This window comes from Phoenix dactylifera, chromosome 2 (genome assembly GCF_051530095.1).
Source record: "Phoenix dactylifera cultivar Ajwa chromosome 2, Ajwa_hap1_PhDact_Kaust_v1.1, whole genome shotgun sequence".
Lineage (NCBI taxonomy): Eukaryota > Viridiplantae > Streptophyta > Magnoliopsida > Arecales > Arecaceae > Phoenix > Phoenix dactylifera.
In genome coordinates, this window is record NC_143191.1 from 43834000 (window position 1) to 43858714 (window position 24715).

General features: G+C 41.1%; 2 protein-coding genes across 2 annotated transcripts; both read right to left on the bottom strand.

Annotated features, from left to right (window-relative positions):
• Positions 1-9226: 9226 nt before the first annotated feature.
• Positions 9227-13300, bottom strand: LOC103714236 (bHLH transcription factor RHL1). Its single transcript, XM_008801423.6, has 7 exons — positions 12347-13300; positions 12173-12259; positions 11953-12087; positions 11662-11727; positions 10536-10601; positions 10297-10365; positions 9227-9994 (listed from the first exon to the last, which is right to left on the bottom strand). Exons 1-7 carry the CDS (start codon positions 13004-13006, stop codon positions 9560-9562), a joined length of 1518 nt encoding a protein of 505 aa, XP_008799645.4. The 5' UTR covers positions 13007-13300; the 3' UTR covers positions 9227-9559.
• A 6991-nt stretch (positions 13301-20291) lies between these two features.
• Positions 20292-24462, bottom strand: LOC103714252 (protein POLAR LOCALIZATION DURING ASYMMETRIC DIVISION AND REDISTRIBUTION-like). The gene is made up of 3 exons (XM_008801439.6): positions 23821-24462; positions 22149-22606; positions 20292-20964 (listed from the first exon to the last, which is right to left on the bottom strand). Exons 1-3 carry the CDS (start codon positions 24248-24250, stop codon positions 20686-20688), a joined length of 1167 nt encoding a protein of 388 aa, XP_008799661.4. The 5' UTR covers positions 24251-24462; the 3' UTR covers positions 20292-20685.
• Positions 24463-24715: the final 253 nt, after the last annotated feature.

The following is a 24715-nucleotide window of genomic DNA, read 5'->3' on the forward strand; positions in this document are numbered from 1 at the left end:
GCAATTGAATATCTTTTCTTTAGGAAAATTCTGGAGCTCCGCTCCTTCCCACAGGTCCAACATATAGCAGCAATCAATATGAGAATGACAGGCTGAGCACATTTTGTAAAATGGTTCAACCTCCAATCAATGCATAGATTTTTAAAGTTTAGTTGAGGATGAAGCACCCCAAGAGACAAACAATTGGTCTTTCATATAGTGGAAAAAAACTTACAGGTGCAGCAGAGATGATCAACAATTTCATTTGTATCATGGCACAAAACACAACCGCCAAGATTCTTGTGCAATATTTTTCCAAGATTGTCTCTAGTGTTAAGCTTCTTTTTCCAACACAACCAAAGAAAGCATTTGATTTTATGTGGTATTGAAAGCTTTCATAATGAGTTAGCAAATCTACATTTGATATCTCAGGTGTTCAAGAAGTGGTAAAGTGATTTTGTGGAGAAGGATCCATTGCTACTCAATTTCTAACATATTTGGTCTTCTACCTGATTAAGAGTGACCGAAACCAAGAGATACAAAAGATTAATGAACTGGGTTCGGGCTTTCAAGGAGGCAGAGGATGGCCTCCTAAGCTTCCAAGACATAGAATGTGGGTCATAGTGATTGGCGATAGTACCATTTTTTCTCCTACTAAGATTATATAAAGCAGAAAATAGGAATTAAAGGGTGTATCACAAACCTAAGAATCTTTCCAAAATAGTGTATTATGTCCCTTGCCAATTTTGAATTGAGTTCTATTCCAAAAGGCAGAGAGAGCATTAATAACGTCACGCCAAAGATTAGAACATCTTCTAATAGGTTTCCAACTCATAGATAATTTGACTTTTCTATGGTATGCAAATTGTACTTGCTTTCTCCAAATTTCTGGGTTATTTGAAAGATACCCCCACCCCCCATTTTGATAATAGAGAGATATTAAATTCAGCCAGATAAATTCAGCCAGATTCTGGACTCCCAAACTCCATCCTCCTTTTGAAGACATACTGTACTCCAATTAACCTTATATGATACTCCATGACACCTTGAAGAGCTTGACCATAGAAAATATCTTCGTTATTTATCAATCCTCTTGATCACCCATGCCGGAAGCTTGTAAATTGACATATAATAGATAGGAAGAGAGGAGAGTACAAAGTTGATTAATATTAACCTCTCCCCAAAAGATAAGAATTTGCTTTTCTATGTTGCCAGTCTAGCTTCAACTCTTTGAATCAAGACCATCCAATTAGCTTTGGTAGGTTTACCCCCACATAGAGGAAGCCCAAGGTATTTGATTGGAAGATATGAGCAACTACAATTTAGCCAACCTACATATCTTGTTTGTGCCATGTTGTCCTATCCAATAGCTGAGATGAAGCTTTTATGATAGTTAATAGCAAGCCCAGATATTATTTTAAAACAGTAAAGAATGATCTTCAAAGTGGCCATATACTCCTTTCTAGCACGAGTGAATACTAGAGTGTTATCCGCATATTGTAAAATCTTCGTCTCTCCACAGATCCAAGGATTACTAAGCCTTTCAAAAATCTTAGCCGCTGTGGCTCAGTTGAGCATTCTACATAGGGGGTAGGTAGCAAGAATAAAAAGGTATGAAGAAAGAGGATCTCCTTGCCTTAGCCTTCTCATGCAGAAGATCCAATCTCACCGTTCTCCTTGCCTTAGCATTCTTCAATCTCACCGTTCACATTCACCACAATTTTGCCAGATACTAGGATGTTTTCCAACCAGCCTATCCACCTTGAAGAAAATTTTCCGACTTGAAGCAGATTGAGCAACAATTTAGGATCAATTCTATCAAAGGCTTTGGAGAAATCTAACTTACAAATGACTCCATCCATATTAGCCTTTCTTGTGTGAAACAAAATCTTATTGGCACAGAAGATGTTATCCATAATTGATCTTCCTTTAATGTAAGCCGTTTGGGTCAATAAGCTCCTTCATGAAGGGTTGCAAGCGGCCCGCCAACACTTTGGTCACAATTTTGATGCAGCTATGTTTAAGACTGATGGGGCGAAAATCACTCAGTTCCGTAGCAGCTTCTTTCTTTGGAATTAATGTTAGGATTGCATAGTTGAGCCTAGATAGGTCAATGTTGTTGTCATAAAGTTGTTGAAAGAGAAAGAAGAGGTCGCCAAAAACTACATCGTAAAAGTTTTGGAAAAAACAGAAAGTAAAGCCATCTGGACCGAGGCTTTTGTCTCTCTTAAAACTGAATACAACATCTTTAATCTCTTCTAATGTGAATGGGGAAGTAACTTCAATATGCCTGATAAAGGAAGAAGAAAGATTCATTCGAACATATTCAACATTGCTCTACCACCAGGCTTATCGTCTTATATCTTGCAATTCTATAGAGTGCTTGCTCTATGGATCCCCTCCTGGGATTTTAAAATCCAGTCTTTCTTGGCGTTGAATGATCTTCCAATTATCAGTGGATGCAAATCCAACTTTTTCCCAAAGAGTGAAGGTTCGATCTACTCTCACACGAACTCAAGTAATCTAGAGTGAAGGTTCGAGTTACTTCGGCATGGATGCCAAGGAACCTATAAATTGGAGGTTCAACCTATTTGCACATGGAGGTAGAGGGACCATTGAGTAAATGAACCTCCCACCTGTAGATCTCGAGCGACTAAAGTTGGTTATGGTCATTTTTCTATCATTGAGGAAGTAGCTTGACTCACTCCTTTTTTGTATAGGGTTCGAGTGATAGAAATGGTCATGATCGAGCAATGGAGACAACTTATTCCTTCCTCTTTTATCATGATTAATTCTGTTTCCATCATAATCAATCTCATTAGTTTGATTCATTTACCTGCGAGTTATTACTCCTCTCATTGTTTTCATTCTTTGCGTAATTCTCATTCTATTGGAACCGTCGAAGTCCTTTTACTAAGGCAAGACTGAATTTTGTCTCTCGCCTTAGCCAACTCTTTGATCGATCTACTCGATCTGGTATGCCAGCGACCCGATCAACTATAATTTAGTTTTCGGGAATATACTTTTTAGCATAAGCTAGTTGGATGGAATGCCATAAAAGGCTCTAAGGTAGTAAATTAAACCAGGGTGAAAATTTCTGAGGGAATGATCATATAGGGCTTGTCGACCCATCAGTTAACGAACATGAGTATCCTTTTCGTCACAATGACCTCATGGTCATAGACAAAGTTTAGTGATGAGAAACAAGGCCATGAGGTAGATAAAGAATCTCAATGTGGCCAAAATATGACTAGACGCAAAGATCTTGCTCCTGTATCAGATCATGATGGCCAACAGGATGGTCCTGATAAAGGACAATCCAAGGAGAACTTGGCTAAAATATAGTGGCTGCGTGGTTACCCAAGCAATGCAAGCCCACTTCAGGATTCTCAAGAAGTCCCTAGAAGAGAAGCAAATGAGAATCAAGTAATTTAGTTATAGATAGGATCATGGATGGAATTTCATGTGCTTCTTAGCAGCCAATCCCTGAGATCGACAAAAATGAGATTGGGAGACCTGCATGTCCTGGACCAAGAAAGCAAACCATAAACAAATTTGATTTCAAATATGAAGATATTGATTATCTTGTTAGACTACAGCAAGTCTACAGGATAAAAGACGACTAAGAAATAGGCAGAATATAGCCTTAGATCGAAATATGTTAGATTATATTCCACCCAAGAAGGGTTAAATAAAGAAATGGTGATATAGTTATTAACTTAATTTATGGGAGACAGAATTTATTGGAGAGACTGCAAGACAATTTGATCAGACAATTTTTAAAGGTTTGCATCCAAATGAATATGATAGGATATATGAGTATGAATACCGGAGTTCACCAAATTTATTGGTGATGGTTTACATTGCTCAATTCACTATACAATATGGAGAATTCAATCGAGATGATTTCAGAAAATTGGGAGTATTCACAAGTTTATTCCATTGGAATGTCACTTTGTCACGAAATTCTATTTATATTTGGCAAGATATGGAAGGCTAATTTCATGCTTAGTTTTACATAAATCCGCCAGATATTTTTTTGGCTAATTTAACTAAATCACACTAAAAAAATTATGAGCTTGTTGAATAATTTTTTTTTTCAATTTAAGAAATTTAGATAATAATGCCATTTAATATTACCCAAAATTGAGTTTTCTACTAATTGCACAAGCCGGTTTGAATTGTGCGCTAAGGTAGAAGTCAAATTCTGAGACTTGCTCGAACCGGCACCAAGTGCTTCCCGATATAAAGCATCACTCGATGCGGCCCGAAGGAGGGCCGCATCTTAAGGGTCTTATTACACAGACCCAAATTACAAAATTGCTAGTATCGAGGTAGATGCTCATGAGTTTTTGCCCTATTTTATCATTTTTTATTTTTTATGTATGTCTCGTTCCACTAAAAATTGTGAAAATTCTTGTACTGGAACAAGATTAGACTCTAGTCCATGCATGTAACTGAAAAAAAAAAAATCTTCTAATTTTTCTACTTTTCTCATCTTCTAATTCTTTTCATCTATCAATGAATTATCTATGATAATTCTCATATCTCATGACTTAACCAGACTCCTTCATTAATTTGTTCGATCTGGCATGTTAGTGACATGATCAGATATAGTCTGGTCTCTCAGGAACCGGTGCACAGAGAAATTGATATGGCATTACTTTTTATCGAAGATGCCACTTTAAATTGCAGACTAATTCCTATAGACATGACTACTATCATATGCGATCCCATGACATCTGTTATTTGCTAGACAAGATCACTTGGTAATTAATGATTATGTCTATCTTGGACCATGGAAGTACTCTTGCTCTATATCAACATGATCGTACTATTAGTTGCAAAATTTAGTGGTACTAGTGGGTGCATTTATTGATCATTACTCTTGCATTGATTCTCAAGCATTTTTCCGCTGGTTGAAACCATTGTTGGCTGCATCTGGATATGTTTGCACGGGTGCAAATTATCAAACTTTCTTTGCCGAAACTTCAAACCCATGCAGAGAGAGTTGCATCAGCTACTCAATGCTGCAATCAAGTGATCTACATCTTCAAGAATTATAACGATCGAGGAAAGTTTAAGCAAAGCCTCATTGCTTTCATAAAGAAAAAGAATGTTGTATATATCTTCAAGGATTATACTGATACGACTATTATGTGGCCTGCAGGCTTGGATCTTCACTCAGCCGGGTTACGTCATGGTTGTAAGGTGCATGAACTTTTTAATCGTCCAAGTGGTCTCTACGCCCTTGTGTCGTAACATGAACATGAAAGCGCAGACCAAGAAAACAATTAAACGATTCCGCGTCTCGCCCATCCATATCCATGCGCGAAGGGCATATGCCTTGATATTCGCACGACCGCCTACAAGTAAATTTCTTTGGTTGTAGCCCTCACCTTGACATGCCAAAAAGTCTTAAATTCCACTAAACCGGGAAATGTTGGTGTTGGACATGCTTGACACGGTCATCGGGCCGAAGAAATGCTGGAGGGCTCGGTGGTAAGCTGCTCGGGTTGTATACTTGTATATGGCCGCAATTTGGAGTGTCTCAGGTCATGGTTTGCAATCGAGCTCCAATTTGAAACAACAGAGATAAAAAAGCTTTCTTGCCAGAGTGCATCTAGTAGGGGATCCCCCAATGTCTAAGGCAGGGTGATGCAAAAAAAATACAGAAGGTTCTTAGTGGGTGATAGTGTAATAGTCTGTTAGGGTATCAGAGTACTTATTTGGAAGATTTTCTAGAGAGAGGATTATATTGGCAGAGGCGAGCGTCTGTCGTCTAGGAATTCGAGCATGTGGGTCGGCTGTAATCGACATGTCTCCATGCGCTTTGAGAATCAGACGCGGGTGTTTCGCACGCGTATCACCCCCCACCCATCTCGTCGGCATAATTTCGGAAATCGCTCGAGATCACGGCCGAAGTGTCGCCAGCTAAAGGTGTCATGCTCTAGATTTGGAACATGACGTGGTCATGCTACGAGAGGTACAACTCACGATAATATGAAGCCAACATTACATTTGCTTTCAAATCCATCTAAAAAATAATAGAATAAATAGGAATTCAATTTCATTATCCAATAATTGCAACCAATACTGGTTTAGGGCATCTAAATCCAAACACATAATCCTCAATATTCAAAAAAATTATTAACTACAAATTCATAATCAACTGAAAAATTAAAATTCTGCTCTGCTATTTACATCGCCAAGTTTACTAACATGAACTCGAAACCTGAACCATCCTTCATTTCTATTGACTCTATTTGTCTGGAGAGAGAAAAAGAAACATAGAGGTATATAAGCAATACAGCTTAGTAAGTAAACCTTCTATTATTTTACCGGATCAAGAATAAGTTTTTGTATGTCAATACATCATTTTAAAAAAATAACAGATATTACAAAGTAAAACGTTATATAGTACAGTGTATTAAAACAAGTCATAAAGCTAATTATGCATTCATAAATCATTCATATTTCATCAACATGGTTTTTGGTGTATAGTATAAATAAAATCATAAATCATTTACCATTTAACCATATTATTGGTCAAATTATTGCTTTCAGACTAAATGCTAAGGTCACTATTATACATGTGGCAGAGTCATAATCGACAAACACTAGCTACTATTATCCATTGGTAGGGTCGTATGTCAACTACTATTATCCACCGGCATAGTTGTATGCCAACTACTATTATCCGCTAGTAGAGTCATATGCCAACTACTATTACCCGCTGCCAGGGTCATATAAAACTGGATATCGATTTACCCCACTTTTAAGGATCATACATAGCTATCTTAGAGCCTTTTTGCCGAGATTTTTAAAACAATTTTTCTTAAGTCATATTTTTTGAATCATATTTTTTTGAATCATATATGAATAAAATACTAAATAGCTTATAGAGTTCATAGCCCTTAAATAAGAATTTAAGGGTAGACTAATCATGAAATTATTCTTTTCATAATATAATTACAGTGCTTAACAGTAAAACAATGATGGAACCATTATTTCACAATAAATTATGAGTTTAATAATATCGTATACTTGATTCTTGATTTTAAGAAAAGATGATATCATCAATATTTAATACTATTTTTATATTTTCATAATACTAGAAAATAAGTAAAAATTTGAAAAATAATAAGGAGTGTAAGATCTACTTACAAGTTCGAAAATTAATAAAGAGTATAAGATTTACTTACCTCTTTCATCTTAGACCGTCAGATTTCGCCAGATGACTCTGCTAGATCTATTTAAAATATTAATAGCAAAATTGATGACATTAATAAAATAGTACGAGAAGACTTGACCAAGCGCAAGGTAGTTTCAGGTAGGTCAGGCATGAGCGATTCGACTAATAAATTATGGGGCACAAACTCGATTAGGGCCAGGGTCATTTAATATAGATCATCAGTGGATTTCATGGACACTTAATAGGACCAGGTGATCGGTCAAGTAGGCAACTTGGGCACTAGAGCAGATTAGACCCCTTTATAGGAGATCAACTCGGGTTCGTAGATCAGGTCAACAAGAACCGATGCTGGGTTCCATAGATCTTCTAGTGAGAAAAAGTAGAGAGAAGAGAGAGAAAGTGGAGAGAGAAGAGAGAAAATAAGAGAGGGGTGACTCTCTCTCTTTCCTCCTCTTTTCTTCTTCTTCTTTTCTTTCTTTCTTGGTAAAACAGAGGAGGAAAGAGAACGATTGGTGGCTGTGATCAAGGTGGTCTGGCAAGGTAGTAGCCGGTGGTGGTGACATCTAGTAGATTTCAGTCGACGACAACGGCGTACTTAGAAAAAGGGGAAAGAGAACCGAAATAGAGGTACCCTGTTGCAGATACAAATCCAACGAGGCTTTCCGGTGACTCTTTCTGGCGACGAAGTGAGGAGGAGACTCGGAAAGAATGCTTGGAATCGGCAACAATCTTTGGTGATTCCGGTGGAGGAAATCCAAGGAGGAGGAGGGGGATTAAATAGGTAAAGCCTCCGAGTTCTAGATGAACTCGAATTGCTTTGGGAGTGTCCGATTTCCGCCGGAAGCGAAAGAGAAAGAAGATTCCTATCTTCTTGTTTGCTTCATCGTGCCACAGGAAAGGTGGCCTTCGGCTGTCCTCTTCGGGCCGGCTCACAAGCGTAACATTTAGACTCGCTATGTAGCGGACTTTGGTTGTTGATTCAGAAGCCGCATGGCGGGCTTTGATTGGCCGGCCCTTTATATGGTCTATTTTGAGACCCATCAATTGGATTCTCCGATGCGATCACAGTGGGATGCAAAATAAACTAGTTTTTATTTCTTATATGTTTCTTATGTATGTGATTTTGTTTGCTTCACTTCCAAAAGCATAGCACCAAATGCATGTATAGCAGCTGCTCCTTTTTATTAAAGAGCAGCAATAATACAGCTGTTGATGATGTCCCGCCACATGCTAGGCCATGTACCATGCTGCATCAAAATTTTTAGTGCATCGGCATAGAATAGTGGATGAGATGGTTTACATGAAGTAAAACAGGATCTTGTATCATAATTCTCTGGTGCAAGTTCGTTTTAACTGATATCCCCTCGGAAGATGAAGGAACAAACATGAATAGGTGGATGTAACAGAGACAAGACTGTCATATGCCCTGCATTTGGTCGTCTTCTCCCATGCCTAGACAAGTCGCAGACAGCCGCACGCAAATGCCTCCAACATCTCCATCCCCACCCATATCACTCTCTGTGTTTGTGGAATATCTGGATTGCTAGACGACACACGCTACCCGAGAAAAGAGAGCAACCACGACGTGCAAGAGAGAGAGAGAAACAAAACCCCACCTTAGTCGCCTGCACATCTCTCCTTTCTATTATTATCATCAAAGCCATCATATCATCGTTGCTAAAACCCTTATAAAATACTACATATTATACTATTACTACCTGTTTGACTCTTCACACTTTCAACAGAAATATATACCCGCTAGTAGTCATAAGTTACATAATCACAACCCCGGTTATAGACCATGTAGCAATCCTCACTCAACACGCACTCCCCTTTTGCAACCAAGGCTACAATAATTATGGCAATCTTTAATCGAAGCATCCCCACCTCCAAATGTCATCACCAGTGCCATCATTTCCGCCCTTTGACCACCTCACCAAACCCAACCGCCTTCGCTTCCTTTCTCTTTTAAATTCAAGGGGAAAATTTTACACAGTATTATCGCATCATATAGTTTAATGTTAATCATTGCTCTGGAGCATTAGTCACCTATGCACAGCCAATCGTAAGACGACAAACTTCGATTAAAATTAAACACAAAAGAAGGCTTGGATAAAGACTGAAAAAAAGTTGATTCAGAGGAGAAAAGCAAAGAGAGGAAAGAAAAAAAAAAAAAAGCTGATGGAGAAAAAGGGAAGAACGGAGCTGTGGGGTGGTTGACGCCTTCCTCTTAAGTCCAAGCAAATACGGCCGTCAAGACGCCGACGTCCTTATTTCCGTAGACTCCGTTTGACGTGCTTTGCCTCTTTATCCATTCTTTTCCCCACATAGATTACAACCAAAAAGCCTTCTCTTTTTCTCCCCCAGTTTTTTGAGGGTCTTAGCTTAGGGTTTGGAGACGGAGGCAGCGTCCTTGACGAAGGGCCGGGAGACGTCGTTGTCGGCGCCGTTAGCTATGGCGGACTGCACCGTCAGCACGGACAAGCTCGGCGAAGGGGGGGCATCGCCGCCTCCTCCGGCGGTGCCGGCGGCTGCGTTGCTGTGGTTGGGAGGTGGTAAGGCCGGGATGAGTCCGGAGGTCAGGTGGTGGGCGGCCCCACTGTTTCCCGCCGCGCCGACGCCTCCGACCCCCGGGCGGGGGTGGCAGGTGGCTGAGATGGCGGAGGCGAGGGAGATGGGCATGAGGCAGAGCCCCTTGCCCTGAAGGTACTGCATCGCCGACCCCATGTCCTCTTCCATTAGCTTCGCCACCTGGTGCTCCGTCACCGTTAAGCTGTCGTTACCCGCCGCGCCGTTACTCCCGCCCCTCCCGCTCTGCCCCTGGATCCAATCACCGCCAATCCCTTTTAAATCCTTATTATTTTCATAAAAGAAAAAAAAAAGAAAGGGTATCTTGGGGATTCTACAGGGTGGCACGCGTGCCGCTGTTGCTGCTGTCCTGATCAATCGCTATCAACCAGAATAAGATATTCCGGCGTGTAAATAACTCCTTGCCTTTTCCCGACTAGCGGAAAGAAGCGGAAGTCATACGCCAAATCGGGGCCGGACCAGGCCGACCGGGAATATCTTATACCGATACTAACTAAGAAAGAAAGGAAGAGGGAAGGGTAAGCGAAAGCTACCTCTGAGGACATATCAGCCACAAGTGGGGCGACCGCCGCTGCCCCACCTAACCTACTCATGCTCAGCACCTGATTTGGATACGGTGTACCCGACCACAGAGAAATAAGGGAGGCGCATTAGGTGTATAAATCTAACGGTTAAACAAAGTTTAAATAAGTAATTAATAGAACACCAGAACGATACGATTTGCGTTAATAATTATTTATTTGATAAAAAGAGTAAGGAGACGAGAAGTTGCCTTGACTTGGAGCTGGAGGAATTTCACGTAGTCGATGATCTCATCCAGCATCGAGGCCTTGTCCGTCTGTCATTCATCCAAGCATTTTAATAACAATAATCAGTAGCTAAAATTTGTATCAAAAAAAGAAAAAAAACTAAAACTCAAATAAACAGTGAAAGTGACAAGAATATCCTTGTCCCGAGACAAGTGGCTTGGAATTGCGGTCCATTACGCCGGCGGCGTGACGAGTGCTCCACTAAGTCGGCAAAGCGACGCGTTTGGTTTCGAAAAGTGCGGCGAACCAACGCGACGTCCGAGCAGGGGATGTCTCTGGGGAGCCGCAAGCGCACCATTAGATTTCTGCGAGCTCTTGTTATGTTCTCGAAGGACATAATAAACGAAAAACGAAGGGCCGGTTCCCTTTCTCCAACTAGCATCCGACAAGCGGACACACGGTTTCCCGGTTGCCACAGGTCATCCAGAAACCCAGATTCTATGGTTACTGGAATTTACATAAATGTCCTTCTAAATCAATCCTCTATTTCGGATGTAATGGTGCTGATGTTGATGATGCCAAAACAAAGAGAACTTTGCACTGTAGTTAACCCAACAAGTTATGGAATTGGGCATGCCACCCATAATACAGCTGTTTCCACGTATACGAAACTCCTACTACAATTGATATTCCGCCAAAAATAGGAATATACCATGACTTGGTCCTCTCCAACAGCCACGTCTCGATTGCTTTTGACCGGTTTGAATTGATTTAACTAACAACCTTTGGTCATTAACAGAAGTCTAAACCCCCGTCTGAGATGATCTAATGAATCCTCGTTCACGAATCTGATTGGTCTCTAGTAAGGGTCACATCTGATGTTGTTGCAAATTTTAGTGCAAATTAGCTATCCCCGTTTCACTTCACATTTTCTACTGGACAAGGAGTGTAAAGGATGGGTTATTATTTTCTATCTAAGAAGCCAATTGTGGTCAGTGCAAACAGTCCAATTTGTTATGGTGTGAGTGTAATCATCGAAAATGAGGAGTTATCTGTAAATTTGAATTTATATGGGCAGTTATATAAATAAAAATTAGAAAGGAAAAAGACCGGAAGAAAACAAGAGAGTGAGGAAGAAGACAGGTGGACCTTATTGGCGTTTGGCACCAGCTCCTGGAGAGCTTTCATCCTCTCTGCGATTCTCTCCCTGCGAAGCTGCGCACGGAAAGGAAAGGAACAAAAAAACACAGAGCCAACGACTCCATTAAAAGCGTGCATACAAACAGAAGAGAAGGAGAAAGATGGCAGAGAAAAGAAAGAAACAGATCCAAATCCAAAGGAGTAACTGCCACTTCGCATTTATTGCGCCCAATTAATTTCTCCCTCCCTTAACATTTTTTTAACATTTCGACAATAAAATAGGTTTTATTTTCGGATTACTCGTTCGGCGATGCTGTGGGGATCCGTCGCCTGGCCTCTTCTCGCCCGCACCCGCTGCCTCGGCGGAGCCGTACCGCCGCCGGAGGACGCCGCCGCCGGCGATCCTCCAAAGTTCTGAGCCGGCATCGACGCGCCCTGTTCGTTTCGAATTTAATAATTAATACCAAAATGCTCGTAGAAAGACCGTCATTTTACCAGGAAAACTTAGGGGGTGGAGAACCTGGGGACGGTGGAAATGCTGTTGGGTGGCTGCTTCAGCAGCTTGCTGAAGCGATCCGCCGAATCCGTTGTAGAGCCCTTCCCCACCCTGGCCCCAAAAGGAAAAAAAATAATAAAAGTAAAATAAAATTTCGAAACCAATGAGAGAGAAAGTAGTGGAAATAAAGGATCGTACGGTGTGATTGGGGCATTTGAAGGAACGGTCGACTTCGCCTCGAGATCTGTCCACGAGAAGGCGGGAATCGGCCGAGCCGCCGCTCCCTAGGCTCAGTGGCAGCGGAAGAAGCCCGGAATCCCCGCCGCCAGCGACCACCGGAGATCTCCCCATGCCCTGGAGTAGCATCTGCTGCTGCTGTTGGTGGTGCTGGTTGAGCTGAAGCAGCATCGGCTGCTTCCCAGCCGGCGAGCTCCCGCCGCTGATCTGGTGCTGCCGGAGCTGGGAAGCGAGCAGCACGGACTCGTCGTATGGAACGTATTGGAGCCCCTCCGCCGCGACGGCGGCGGCGGCGGCGGAATCCTCGGGCGACTTGCCGGCGAGGCCGTTCGGGTTGGAAGAAGAGGTCAGGTCCCAGGGAGACTTGGGGTTGCCGAGGTCCGGCCAGGAGGAGGGAAGGCTGCAGAGCATCTGGTCGAGGAAGTCGTCGTGGCCATCGGCGGAGTGGCCAAAGTGCGAACCCGGGACCTGCATGCCAGTGTTCTGGATCTGCTGCTGCCGGTGGCCGTCGTGGAGCTCCTGGAGGGAGATCTGGGCCGCGGCCGCCGCGGCGCCGGCGGACGAGGATATCCCATTCAACGGAGAGCCCATCCCTTGCATTTCTCTGCTGCTCGGCTGCATGGCCTCGTTATCCCGAAAACTAGGGTTCGGGTTAGGGTTAGGGTTGGAATAGGGGAATTCGAAAGAGGGAAGAAACAGCTCTTCTTCTCCTCTGTTGTATTCTCTGGGCGGAATAAGAAAGCGGTGGTTGTGGGATTTGGGAGAAAAGAGCCCTTGAAGAAGACGGACATCTCGTATCTAGTTGCTATTTATAACTATATGAATGATGATCAATTTATCATCATAATTTCTGGATTAATTTGGGGGAATTGACCGGGGTTAATTAAGAAGGGGAGGTGATTAGGGGTTGGATTCGGATCGCTCGGGTGCTTCCTTTTCCTTATCATGAGTGCGGGGGCTGCGGCACATCCGTCAGATCACGCGACGAGATGATCAGGTCGGATGGAAGCTGCTTTTATGGCGGACCAAAGCAAAGCAATAATTCGGTGCTTTGACCGGCGGAGATTTCACGGAGTGGAAGGAAGTCAGAGTCAGAGAGTTAGGTAACACGTGCGGAGTCCCTGGAGATAAGGCCGACGTGCGCGTTCGATCTGGTTCAGCATTGAACCAACTTGCAAATAGCGACTAGATGCGCAATTCAGTCCAGACCTCAGATCAAGTGCATCTCCAACAAATTGTACCTCCAGATTGGTCTGAAATTGATAGGAGGGTCATCATCCTGCAATCTTGCATCATCTTCTTAGTAATACAGTGGCAACTATGCAAGATCTCACCAGATATGCCAGAAAGCTTGGATGGTTGAGAAGGAGAGCATGCCGCGGAGCTTGCTTGAGCGAGACCTCGATATGTGTGCGGGCGTGCTATCGATATTGAGGTAGTCGAAAAGATTTGGATTGAAGGAAGGATGGACAATAGCATGAACCTAGGTATCTTGATCTTCAAAAACTTTTGCCACCATCACATCACCATTCGGATGAAATAGAAATGGATAGAAGTGTAGCATTGGGCTACGAAAAAAGAACGTAGGATGGCTTAGAGCATAGCCCTAGGCTACAGTAGATAATTTAAATTATGCTTACTCATAAGATAAAAGGTAAAGATAAAAAATAAATTGTTGAAGGGCTCTTTTACAAAGAACAGTTCCACTTATTTATACTAGTACATAACAACTGCTTTTGGGCACGTTAACTATCTATTACTATGCACGTATATAAGCATAATCATTGTACAACTACCGAATTGATAGTCATACCTTGTGTTGGCCATTTTTCCTTATTCGACCTTTAATATAGTCCTCTATTTTTAGGAATCCAAGACCCGCATAATTGCCTTGGTCTTCTACTCCAACGGCTCAAGATTTGAGCTTACATAGCCAAACTCTCTTTAGTCTTAGCAAGAGTCATATGTTTCTCATCTACTATGATTCTATCAAACTTAATCCATATGACACTTGCTTTGGCTGTCTGCTAGATTATTGAGATATAGTGTAAACATTTTCAAAATAAAATCTCCTTATCTTTAAAATAATGCTTATCATTCCTTTGATTTTAGACGGTTGTGGCGATAAAGTGATGAGAAAGGTGTACTATAAACTATCCCACATTTGTTGTCAACTAGCGTTTTTCATGCATAAGCCATTATTCTTTAGGAGCATTGGAAGTCACATATATTGATGGGGGGCAAGTAAAATTAAGAGTTCAGATTATCTAAAATGATACAATCTTGGACTCCTCTCAAACCATCTCCCATGGTCATTGAGGATAAGGATTTTTTTTCCCAGTCTGAGAGGAAAAGGATATATTAAACGTTAACATAATATGAAAAGAAATATAAAAAAAATCGTCTTCAATTGGAACATCTTTTGCCATAACAAAGTACTAAAACATCACATATTGTTGGGACCAGACGTTCCATTCATCAGTGGCTAGAGATAAAGATTAAATTTGAGATCTGAAAATCAAGACTACAAAGAGCAAAACACTAGCATAACCCACTTCTCCCCCAGTCAAAACCTAGAAAGTTACTGGATGGTCGTTCATATGAAAGTCCAACTAGGAGACCATGGGTCTCACTCAAACTAAATGATCTTTTCCTCAACTTGGCAAGCATTGGATGCAGCATTCATAGTAGTACAGGGGGTTGCAGGTAAACATCAAAGTGGATACCGATTAGTCGGACAAAATGAAGATAATGATCTTGACATTTTAAGAGACAGGACAGGGGGTTAGTATAAGCATACTGTACATCTAAATGATGAGAAAATTGTATAAAAATTTTGAGAGAATATTATATATCTAATTCAAGTTTAAATAGTCTTATCGATCTAAGGGAATTTCATCTTTGAGTTTACTAGGTAAATGTTATTGTTGCCATCCAAAATCCGATTTGATGATCAAAAGGCTCCGATCCGCGCTCCAGTGGTTCATGAGATGTTGTTGTCCCGCACAACAAAGAAAAGAAAGGCTCACCAGATTAACTCCGGTCGGATACTCTGATACCTAAGTTAGAGAGGGCTTTGGAGGAACAGAAATGGGACAAGCAAAAAGACTAGAGAAAAAAGGATAATTGATGGAGAGTTCGAATACCTCTTTGGGTGTTGTTTTTTTTTTTTTTTTTTTGAATTGATGAAGAGTCTTTCTTGGATTCAGGTTCTAGAGTCCTTAATTCAATGAGAAGAGTTCTCAGCTTTTCTTACCTGGATCAGCCCAACAGTTCGAATTCAAATAAAATTAAACTTCTCTACACCACATATCATATTTTAGCCACATCAAAGTGCAAAGAGCAGGACAATCTAGCAGTGCAACTTTTTTTTTTCTCTGAGAATTTGTGTTACATTAACATTGCTCATTTTGATTGGCTTACTTGCACAATTTGAGGATTCCACCTGACAGGCCAATCTAGCCTTAATCTGTCAGCTTAGAAAGAAGTAACTCGTGTGAAAAGATGCGGTTAAACCATCAGTCGTATTGATGACCTCATTGCTCAACACGCTTTGGTGGACAAATAGACCCTAGCTGCTTGAGTAATCACATGACTTAAGACTCTGTATGATGGCCAATATCAGTGGCCTCAGCAGGCAAGGAACCTGAGATTTAGAACTGTTCTTCCGTACGAAGAGACCTTTATTTATTTATTTTTTCCTGAGGTCAGTAGGAGACCTTCTTTTGTAGTCAGGACAGAGCTTGCTTAGACTAGAATTATCTTTAGCAAAGGGTGCTCGTCCTAGCTAAATAAATAGGTGTTCATCCTTGTCTTGTTTCAATCACAAATCAACTTTTTCCCTTCTTTTTCTCCGCTGGGCCACACTCTCTTTACAACACATCCACTAACATTTTAGAAAATTATGGCAGCTTTCTCCATTGCATCCAAAAGCCTGTCCTTGTAGGCCACTCAATCCACTACGCCCACAAAAAGAACAGGAGACTAATTGCTCCAGTAACCATGGACAGCCTATGCCTGTTTTGACGTTGGTTCTATTAATTTCTGGGAGAAATTTACAGGCATTATTGGACCAATGCCATGTATGTCCATAAATAGTTTGATGCAGGACACCAGGAAAAAAGAGGGAGAAAAAGAGAAGGAGGAGAGGAGAAGAAGAAGGAAAGAGGAAGGCTTCCTACCTAGCCCTAGCTCAAGACTTCACACTAAGGCTAAAAGAAGAGAATAATCATTTTTTATTCATCATAGCATCATCCTCCTAAACAATGTAGGGACCCATATATAGGGTTCCAAAATAACAAAAGACCCCTACAAAGAAAATAATTCCATAAAAGTTCTAAAATAACAATATGCAAATAAGCTCATAAAATAAAACAAAATAATATAAAATCAATCTAAAATAATATCATAAGACTAGAACTGGCTGGACCGGTGGCAACCGTAGACTCGAGTGATGGCTGACTTAGCACTGGTGTCCACACCATAGTTTTTATTAATATAGCTCACTGGAGAAATTCTGACATCTGTATTGTTATTATTATAATAGTTGCACATCAACATCTGTGATTCTGTATAGCTTATGGATCTGACCATCTTTTGGGGGTTTCTTTACAAATTTCCGATGTTTTTTCTACCAGAGAGTACCGAATAAACACTCTAAAGTTTTTGCCATCATGTAAGAGAATCCTTTAGCCATTAGAATCCAGATGATATTAGACTATGTTACTTATGGGGTTTTCTTTCCTTTTTTTTCATTTTGTAAGATCCATCCAAGGGTGAAGCTTGATTTGAGCTAGGCCCAGCTTCAATAATTTGCATGCTTTGGCCAAATGAGGAGCATTGCATGAACGGCTTTCACACCGTAGTGCGTGAAATGAGGTCCATTCTACCCCACGGATGGCTCCCCAGCCTTCAGAGTCCAGCTCCTGCTGCACTCCAGATCTTCCGCGTTGTAAAACAGTAGGTTAGTGGGTGTCTGAAGGAGTTGCACACCGAGCACCAGGATCTCATGAGCTGGAGCTCTGTGTGCAGATTGCTGTGAGGTGGTGCATTCAGGAATAGTTGGTCCATCTTTCAGGGGCAGGCAGCTGGTGCCATGCAAACAGTTTCAGAGCAAGGTGGTGCAGTTAATGCTTCCTTCTATTCGATTTGTTGGGGATCATAAGGGGTACTTATACAGATTCAAGAAACCCAAATAATACGTTCCGACTAGCTATTTTGGGTGAGGTTTTGGGTTGTTATACCTGGCTTAGTTGCTTTACGGCAAAGGTGAAGCCTAGGTTAAACTACAAAAAATTTAGTCTTTTCTGATGCTTTTAGAGCCTCTACCAACGCTTATAAGTATTGGTAATTTTGGCGCTGACCCTTCCAAAAGAGTCGTATAAATGGGGGTGGAAATTTTTTTTGCCGGCGCTTTTTAAAAGTGTCGGCAAAAAACGGAAGCTATGTTAGAGTTCGCCGACGTTTATAAGCGTGGGCGGAAACTGAAGATAGGCCAACGCTTATAAGTGTTGTTAGAATTATTTTTTTTAAAAAATAAAAAGATTAATTAAAAAAAATCTGATTCCATGGTTTTTTTTACAGATGCTCGATGTTTCTTTTACAAAATATATTTTATATGATATTTTTTTACAAATTACAATGGAAGAGACTGATCAATGGTTCTCTCAAATTCCGTTTGCATCTCCTTTGCATCCCTAAATTACAATGTGGATTAGAGATGATCGTATATTTTTTAACAAAATGGATAGGATTATAGATGAATGCCACAAAATACAAAAAATAGTAAACAAAAACATACAACCCACTTCAGACAAGCTTCCGACTTCTTTCTGATGAGGGGTTTGGCAATGGGGACTGCAACGGCGCCCTCCGCTTCGAACAAGCTTCCGGCAATGGGGATTGCAACGGCCCCCCAGTCCTCTTCGGGCTTCGCCATCTCATCAGATTCTTGGATCATTTTTCGAACCACGAGCGTCGATCCCTCGAATGTGGAACCGAAGAGAACAGAGATCTTGAAATTTCTCTGGGATCGTTTGGGAGGCATGGCGTCGATCGAAAAAATTGTAGAGCTTCCTGAAAAAAATTCAGACATGTATGACATATAACCTTAAAACCAAAACATATAACCCCAAAACCTCTAATACTCCAATTGATCAAACAAATAGAGAAAGATGACTCGAGAATCAAAAACCTAGGTTTCTAGGTTGGAAAAATGAAGAAACGCCACTCGGCGATCATACTACAACTGGTCCCGCCTATAGTGTTAGTGTTGAACACACATAAGTATAGGTTTTGTTGTCCTTACAACGGTTGTCAAAGACCAGAAGCTGGAAACATCATTTTTTTCATTCTTTTTTTTCTTGCCTTAACTTTTTCTTTGCTTTGCAATACGCTAAGACCGAAAAGGAGATCCCGAGTGCAAGACAAATCTGGTGAAATTTTTACCCGGATAAATTTAGAGCTCGGAGACAGTAATATCTAGGGATTTTCTCGCCAAGATGGAGAGAAGAAGGAAGAGGGGGGTTGGGGAGCTTCCAGCTAGGGTTTTTAGGGTTTCCAGGGTCGTGGCAAGATGGAGAGAAGAAGGAAAAGGGGGGTTGGAGAGCTTCCGGCTAGGGCTTCCAGGGCTTCCAGCAGGGTCGCGGCATTTTATAATAGGGGCATAGGGTGGGATGGTGTCCGATGACGCTTATAAGCATCGTCGACACCATGGGCTTTCTCTGGGCCTCGGTTGGCATCGACGACGCTTTTAGGCGACGTTTGGCTCAGAGTTTTAAGAGAAAAATTAGTGTTAAGTGGGATGTTTAGCGAGTAGGATTCCGCCGATGCTTCTCTTTGGTCGTCAATGATGCTTAGAAGCGTTGTCTTACAATTTGCTTTTCACGACGCCAATTAGGGTCATCTTAGTTTCATCTCTGCGGATGCTACTAAAAAGCGTTAGCAAATTTTTGCGTGTTCACAAAATTAATTTTTGCGTGTTCGCAAAAAAGAAGCGTCGGTAGAAAAGAATCGAAAAAACTAATTTTTGCTGGATACAATCTCAATAGAGCTTAATTATGATTTGAAAAGAAGAAGAAAAAGAAAAGAAGAATCATGAATATGATAAAGAGAGGGGGTGGGGAGAAAGAAAGAAAAAGAAAGCTCAATCTTGCAGTCTATTTCTAAGCGGACCGACCGATGAGGCGAGACCTAGCTCAATCCCTTCCTTTTGCAGTTGCTATCTTGCCATGGATGTATGCACATGGAAAAACAGCTCAGCACAGTGGCCCAACCAGGCCAACATTGTGCGCACATCATGCAAAACCTTGGCAAGCTCAGGTAGGCAAGAACTTTGAATAAGACCTTATGGAATATGAATATGACTGCAAAGTTGCACGACAATAAGTAGAGCTAAGATCGGAATATGTTATGTTCTGTTCGTTTGGAATGATAGAGTAGTAAAGAGGAAGTCAAGCTATAACGATACGTGCCGTTTTTTTTTTTTTTTGTGAAAAATAAGGTACCTTCTTAAGCTTTCAAAGCAGAAGATTGAAACCTCACAATAAGTATATACTTAATGGAAAATTTTCAACCACGATGGATGGGGAAGAGGAAGTCCCTAGTGGGGTTTTGATCATAATCACGATTAAAACCAAACTAGTCTCAATTGGTTGGCTTGACCTGATAGCTGTTAAAATCACGACTTATCCCAAAAGCTTAAGTTGATAGGATGAGATAGATTTGTTTATATATTTTATATTTTCTTACACTCTTCCTCACATATGGGCTCGATACCATATTAAAATCACCACTTATCCCAAAAACTTAAGTTAATAGGATGAGGTAGATTTATTTATATATTTTATATTTATAGCACCAGACTATTTACTCTGCAGATTTCAAAAGCATCAAAAGCTGAAACAAACATCATAATCCATGGTGATTCATCACTTTAAAGGAGTCCTTACAAGGTTCAATGGGGTGCAGGAGGATGGATGTTGCAGAAGTCTACATATACTGCAAAAATCTGACTCATTGCTACAGAAGAGGAAAAGGGGGATCAAGTAATTGCGTCCTGAAGTACAATAACAAGCCAAACAGTTCTTTGATTCATCTTGCTGCATTCTTCATTTCAGCTTCACCACCATAAATCACTTGAAAAATGCATCCAAAATGTTCCAAGAAAATTGCTACATGATGCATTTGTTGCACAATTACCTGGTACAAGAGAATGTCTTTTAGGCTTTCCTTTGAAACAAGGAAGACTCTGCTTAAGAAGTGACAACCAAGGATTGCATGTTTGGCTCCCAATTAGTAGCTCATCTAAACAGAGTTTCGTCCTTATGATGTGAGACCAGCCTTGTGGTGTCCCTCCACCAGCATATCTCTCTGTCCCTTTCACGTAGCATTCTCTCAGCACAATCCAGTGCAGATTCGAGCTCTGCTATCCTCTCTTGCTGTCTTGTTTCTAGAAGCTCATGCAATCTCCTTTCCAGCTCACGCGGGTCAACCCCACAGCGACAACTTCTCTCTTCGGCTTCGTCGCCTTCTTCAGAACTTTGGCTGAAGTTCTCAGAAGGATCCGCATTCCCACTTGACTGTAAGTAAGTTGGTATGTTATGTTGGTAAGATAAAGATAAGGACATGAATGTCTATATTAATCTATTGACAAAATACATGCATATATTGTACATATATTTAGTTAGACTTGATATAATGTTTTCTCACAACACATTTAATTAGACCTGATATAATGTTTTCCCCTTTGAACTCTCAAAAGTACTTGAAGTTTGCACATCACTCTTGAACTGCTTATTCTTCAGCTAAACCTCTCAGTTTTAATTACATTGAAGACATCATCTTCTACTGATCCAGCCTTTATTGAAACCTGGAAGTAATGCTGGGATATCCTTGACTCATCCAATATCCCTAGCTGAAATTGATAAATTATAATTCAGTTAAAGGATATAATTTTGTGCTTCTCCCCTTTACTGCTAGCTTAAAGAAGACATGGATTTTACTTTCCTTGTAGCCAATTCATCTGATAGGTTTGTCATCCAAATCTAAAGTATAAACAGGAATATCTGATCATAGCTCAAACTAAAATATAATTTACACTTTCAAATTCCTCTGGGTTTACGCATGGGTTTTGAACCATCGTATCGTCTTTGAATCAGGAGTCAAATGAAGGTGCTGGCTTACCAAGCTGGTAACTTTTGACATGAGATCAAATCCGGATTTAACCGGAACTCGGGGGGTCAGAGGAATTTTCATGGAAGGCTACACCACCATGTTATAGCACATTGCCTACAAGCGCTTTCAATCAAAAAAAGATAGGGATCAAGCCTATTAGCTAGAGGTTGCTAATGAGTAAGGTGACATCATGGACGACAGAAGAAAAAAGACAATAAATTGTAAGCATCTAATTTTAAATTTTCAGGACTGCACAAGCATAGTCAAAGAAACAAAAGGAAAATGCCGTCAAATTCTAATCATTGTGGCAGCATATATAACTAGATTCACGATCAAGTATTGGCAGCAATTGTTGCAGTGACTTACAAGCAGGAAACAGATATCTACAAGAAGAAAGCAAAAGTAACAGAGCTACATGGAGTGGAGTTCTATTGTTACATGGGAGTACTGAAAGTAGGATGACCAGTAACAATGTCGAGTTTTTAGTTCATTATCAGAGGCTTTGTAACCTAAATTGAATTAATACATGTCGCATATGATACATTTTCTCCATACAAGGAAGGCAAAACATTTTTTTTAAGAATAATACCTCCATTCTGTGTGGTTGTAGATAGGCAGATGAATCTTTGTCTTCCGAATCGAGTCGCAGACGTTGCAGTTCAACTTCAAGCTCTGCTTCTATTTGATCAATCTCCAAGCACCTTTTGCTCCTTGTGGCTGTCTCACACTTCGACTGTGTAGCAGATTCCATGGCAGTGTGCAACATTGGCAAATGGCAAGATGCTCCATCATTTTGCAAAGATATGGAATTGCCTGTATTTCCATTTCCAAAGCTATTCGATGTAGAATAGCCAATAATATTATTTGACACTGTATAGTTAGGAGGTATTTCCTTCCTCTGGATCTCATCCTTAATGTCTTTAAGCAGCATTTCCATCTGCGCCCGCAGTTCTACCATCTTACTGAATTCAGTTGCACTCCTGGCTAAGAGAAAGACCAGACCTATCCCCATACCTAGGTTTAAAGAGACTTCTTCTGGCTTCCTTCCTGAATGAAGCATGTATTTCCAGTTAAGGATTAAAAATGGTTTCATCAAGAACACAAAAGGGATGATGATAAAAGGCTCCTTCATCACTTGCCATCTCTAGCAATTTCAGCACAAGAAACAGCAGTGAATATGTATTAAGTTAAATGAAAGGTACAGCCATGATGCACATAAAAGAATACCATTTCAGTGATGAACTGCTATTAGAAAAATTTTATTTGTCTCAACAAAGAGAAGAGAAGATACAAAAACGTTCAAAATACTTCCCAAAAATTTTTTGAAATGCACAGGTCTTGCCATACATGATCAGAAGTTAAAAGCAAAACGCCATAATTTGGAAAGCAAGCATTAGAAGAACTTTGACAAGAAATAAACCTCCATTTTCCTATCAAAGAAGAGCACAGGAATGGAAACCTTTGTAATAGCTAATCGAAAATCTCCTGAGCACCAAGAAAAATACAAACTATAACTGCAATCTGAAGGTAAATTTAGCCCCCGTTTGGGAGTTTTGGGGAGAAGAAAAAAGAAAAGAAAGAAAAACTTTAATGAGGAGGGAAAAGAAAAAAAAGAAATGACATAGACTTTCTTCTCCTCTTGTTTGGGAGTTTTGGAGGGAAGAGAGAGTACTTTACTTCCTCTTGTTTGGAAGTTTGAAGAGGAAAGAAAAGAAAGCATACCTTTTTAACATTTTTACTAAAATACCCTTTGGAGGGAGAAAATAAGTTTATCTTTGAAGCTTAACAACCGTTGCTCCTCCAAAAAAGTGCAGCTGCGGAGATGGAGCTCCGTATAGGTGCAGCAAATGAGCATATGGAGATGGAGATGACATATGAAAAGTTAAAACAAAAGATGCCCTAGGATATCTTTGTTTTTTTAATTGAGTTTTTTTTTAATTTAAGAGTAAATAGGTATTATAAAAAATTTATTAAGTTTCAATTCTTTTCCTCCACTAAAATTCTCCCGAGCATTAAAATTTTTAACTTTCTTTCCGTTCCATTTCTTCCTTCTCAATTCCAAAAGTTTTCAAACGGAGCCTCCAAGACGAAGGACACGAGAGAGAATTACAAAGAGAGTCGGGGAACAAGCAGAGTTAAACTCAAAACTGTAAGACTCTGCAAGCAAAGCACAGGAACAGCACTAGAATCATATCCAGGCATCTGAAGCAAGAGGAATGGAGGAAAACTCCGAGGCCAGAAGAGACGGAGAGCGCTGTTACCTTTCTCCTCGGAACCCTCCGTGCCGCCTTCCACAGTAGCGGCGTCCGGAGACGGCGGGGCCCTCCTTTCGCTCGCCGGCGGCTCCGAAACAGGTGAGTCCACCACTTTCCCTCCGCCCACCTCCACCTCATTCTCCTCGCCTTCCACCTCCCCTTTCTCCTCTTCCTTCTCCTTCTTGCAAGAGCAATGCCTCGGGAACCGCATCCCGCATCCCATCCCGTCCCCTACTCCTCCGCCGCGGGCCGGCGATGGCTTGTGGAGCGAGAGGCGCAGCCGGGAGAGCAGAGCGCGGGGAGAAAGAGAGTCGGCGGCGGAGGCAGAGGAGTGGGGAAGGGATAGGCAATGGTCCCACGTTTTTCTTCTTTTCTTGTTCTCCATTGCCCCGGATTTGCGTTCCGGGAGGAAATCGGCTACTCTCCTCTCCTCCATCCGCTTCCACCCCAAGAATCGGAACCCACGCAGAAACAGGGGGGCTCTCCCTGTTTCCAACACCAACCCATGCACGAGCTATTTATACTCGAGAGAGAACGAGAGAGCGCGCTCGAAAAACGTAGCAAAAAATTTTGGAGAGATACGGAGGGGACCGGGGTGGCCATTCTTCGAAGCCATGGCGTCATTCAATTCAATAAAAACACTCCCCCGGTCCGCTTACTTGCCCTCTGGGGTGACCAGAAACCCTGAGTCACGGGAAGATCCTGGAAAAAATAATTACTGCTTCCATGCCACCCCAATGACTTTTGAGTATTTAGTGACATTGTGACAATATCCTACCTTCTCCCTTAATGACCAGAGTCAATAGATAGCCAATTATGGGCCAAGGCCCGCGTAGGAGAAACCACGAATTTTAATGATTTTTTTCATCAAATTTAAATTTTAAAAGTTCCAGTGAATAAT

Coding starts and splice junctions, on each gene's coding strand:
- LOC103714236 (XM_008801423.6), bottom strand. CDS start 13,006: ATGCAGCCGAGCAGCAGAGAAATGCAAGGGATGGGCTCTCCGTTGAAT. Junction 11,728..11,952: donor CCCACAGCATCGCCGAACGA/GTAATCCGAAAA, acceptor TTCCGTGCGCAG/CTTCGCAGGGAGAGAATCGC. Junction 9,995..10,296: donor TGGCTGATATGTCCTCAGAG/GTAGCTTTCGCT, acceptor GATTGGATCCAG/GGGCAGAGCGGGAGGGGCGG.
- LOC103714252 (XM_008801439.6), bottom strand. CDS start 24,250: ATGGAGGAGAGGAGAGTAGCCGATTTCCTCCCGGAACGCAAATCCGGG. Junction 22,607..23,820: donor GGAGGGTTCCGAGGAGAAAG/GTAACAGCGCTC, acceptor TGCTTCATTCAG/GAAGGAAGCCAGAAGAAGTC. Junction 20,965..22,148: donor TACAACCACACAGAATGGAG/GTATTATTCTTA, acceptor ACTTACTTACAG/TCAAGTGGGAATGCGGATCC.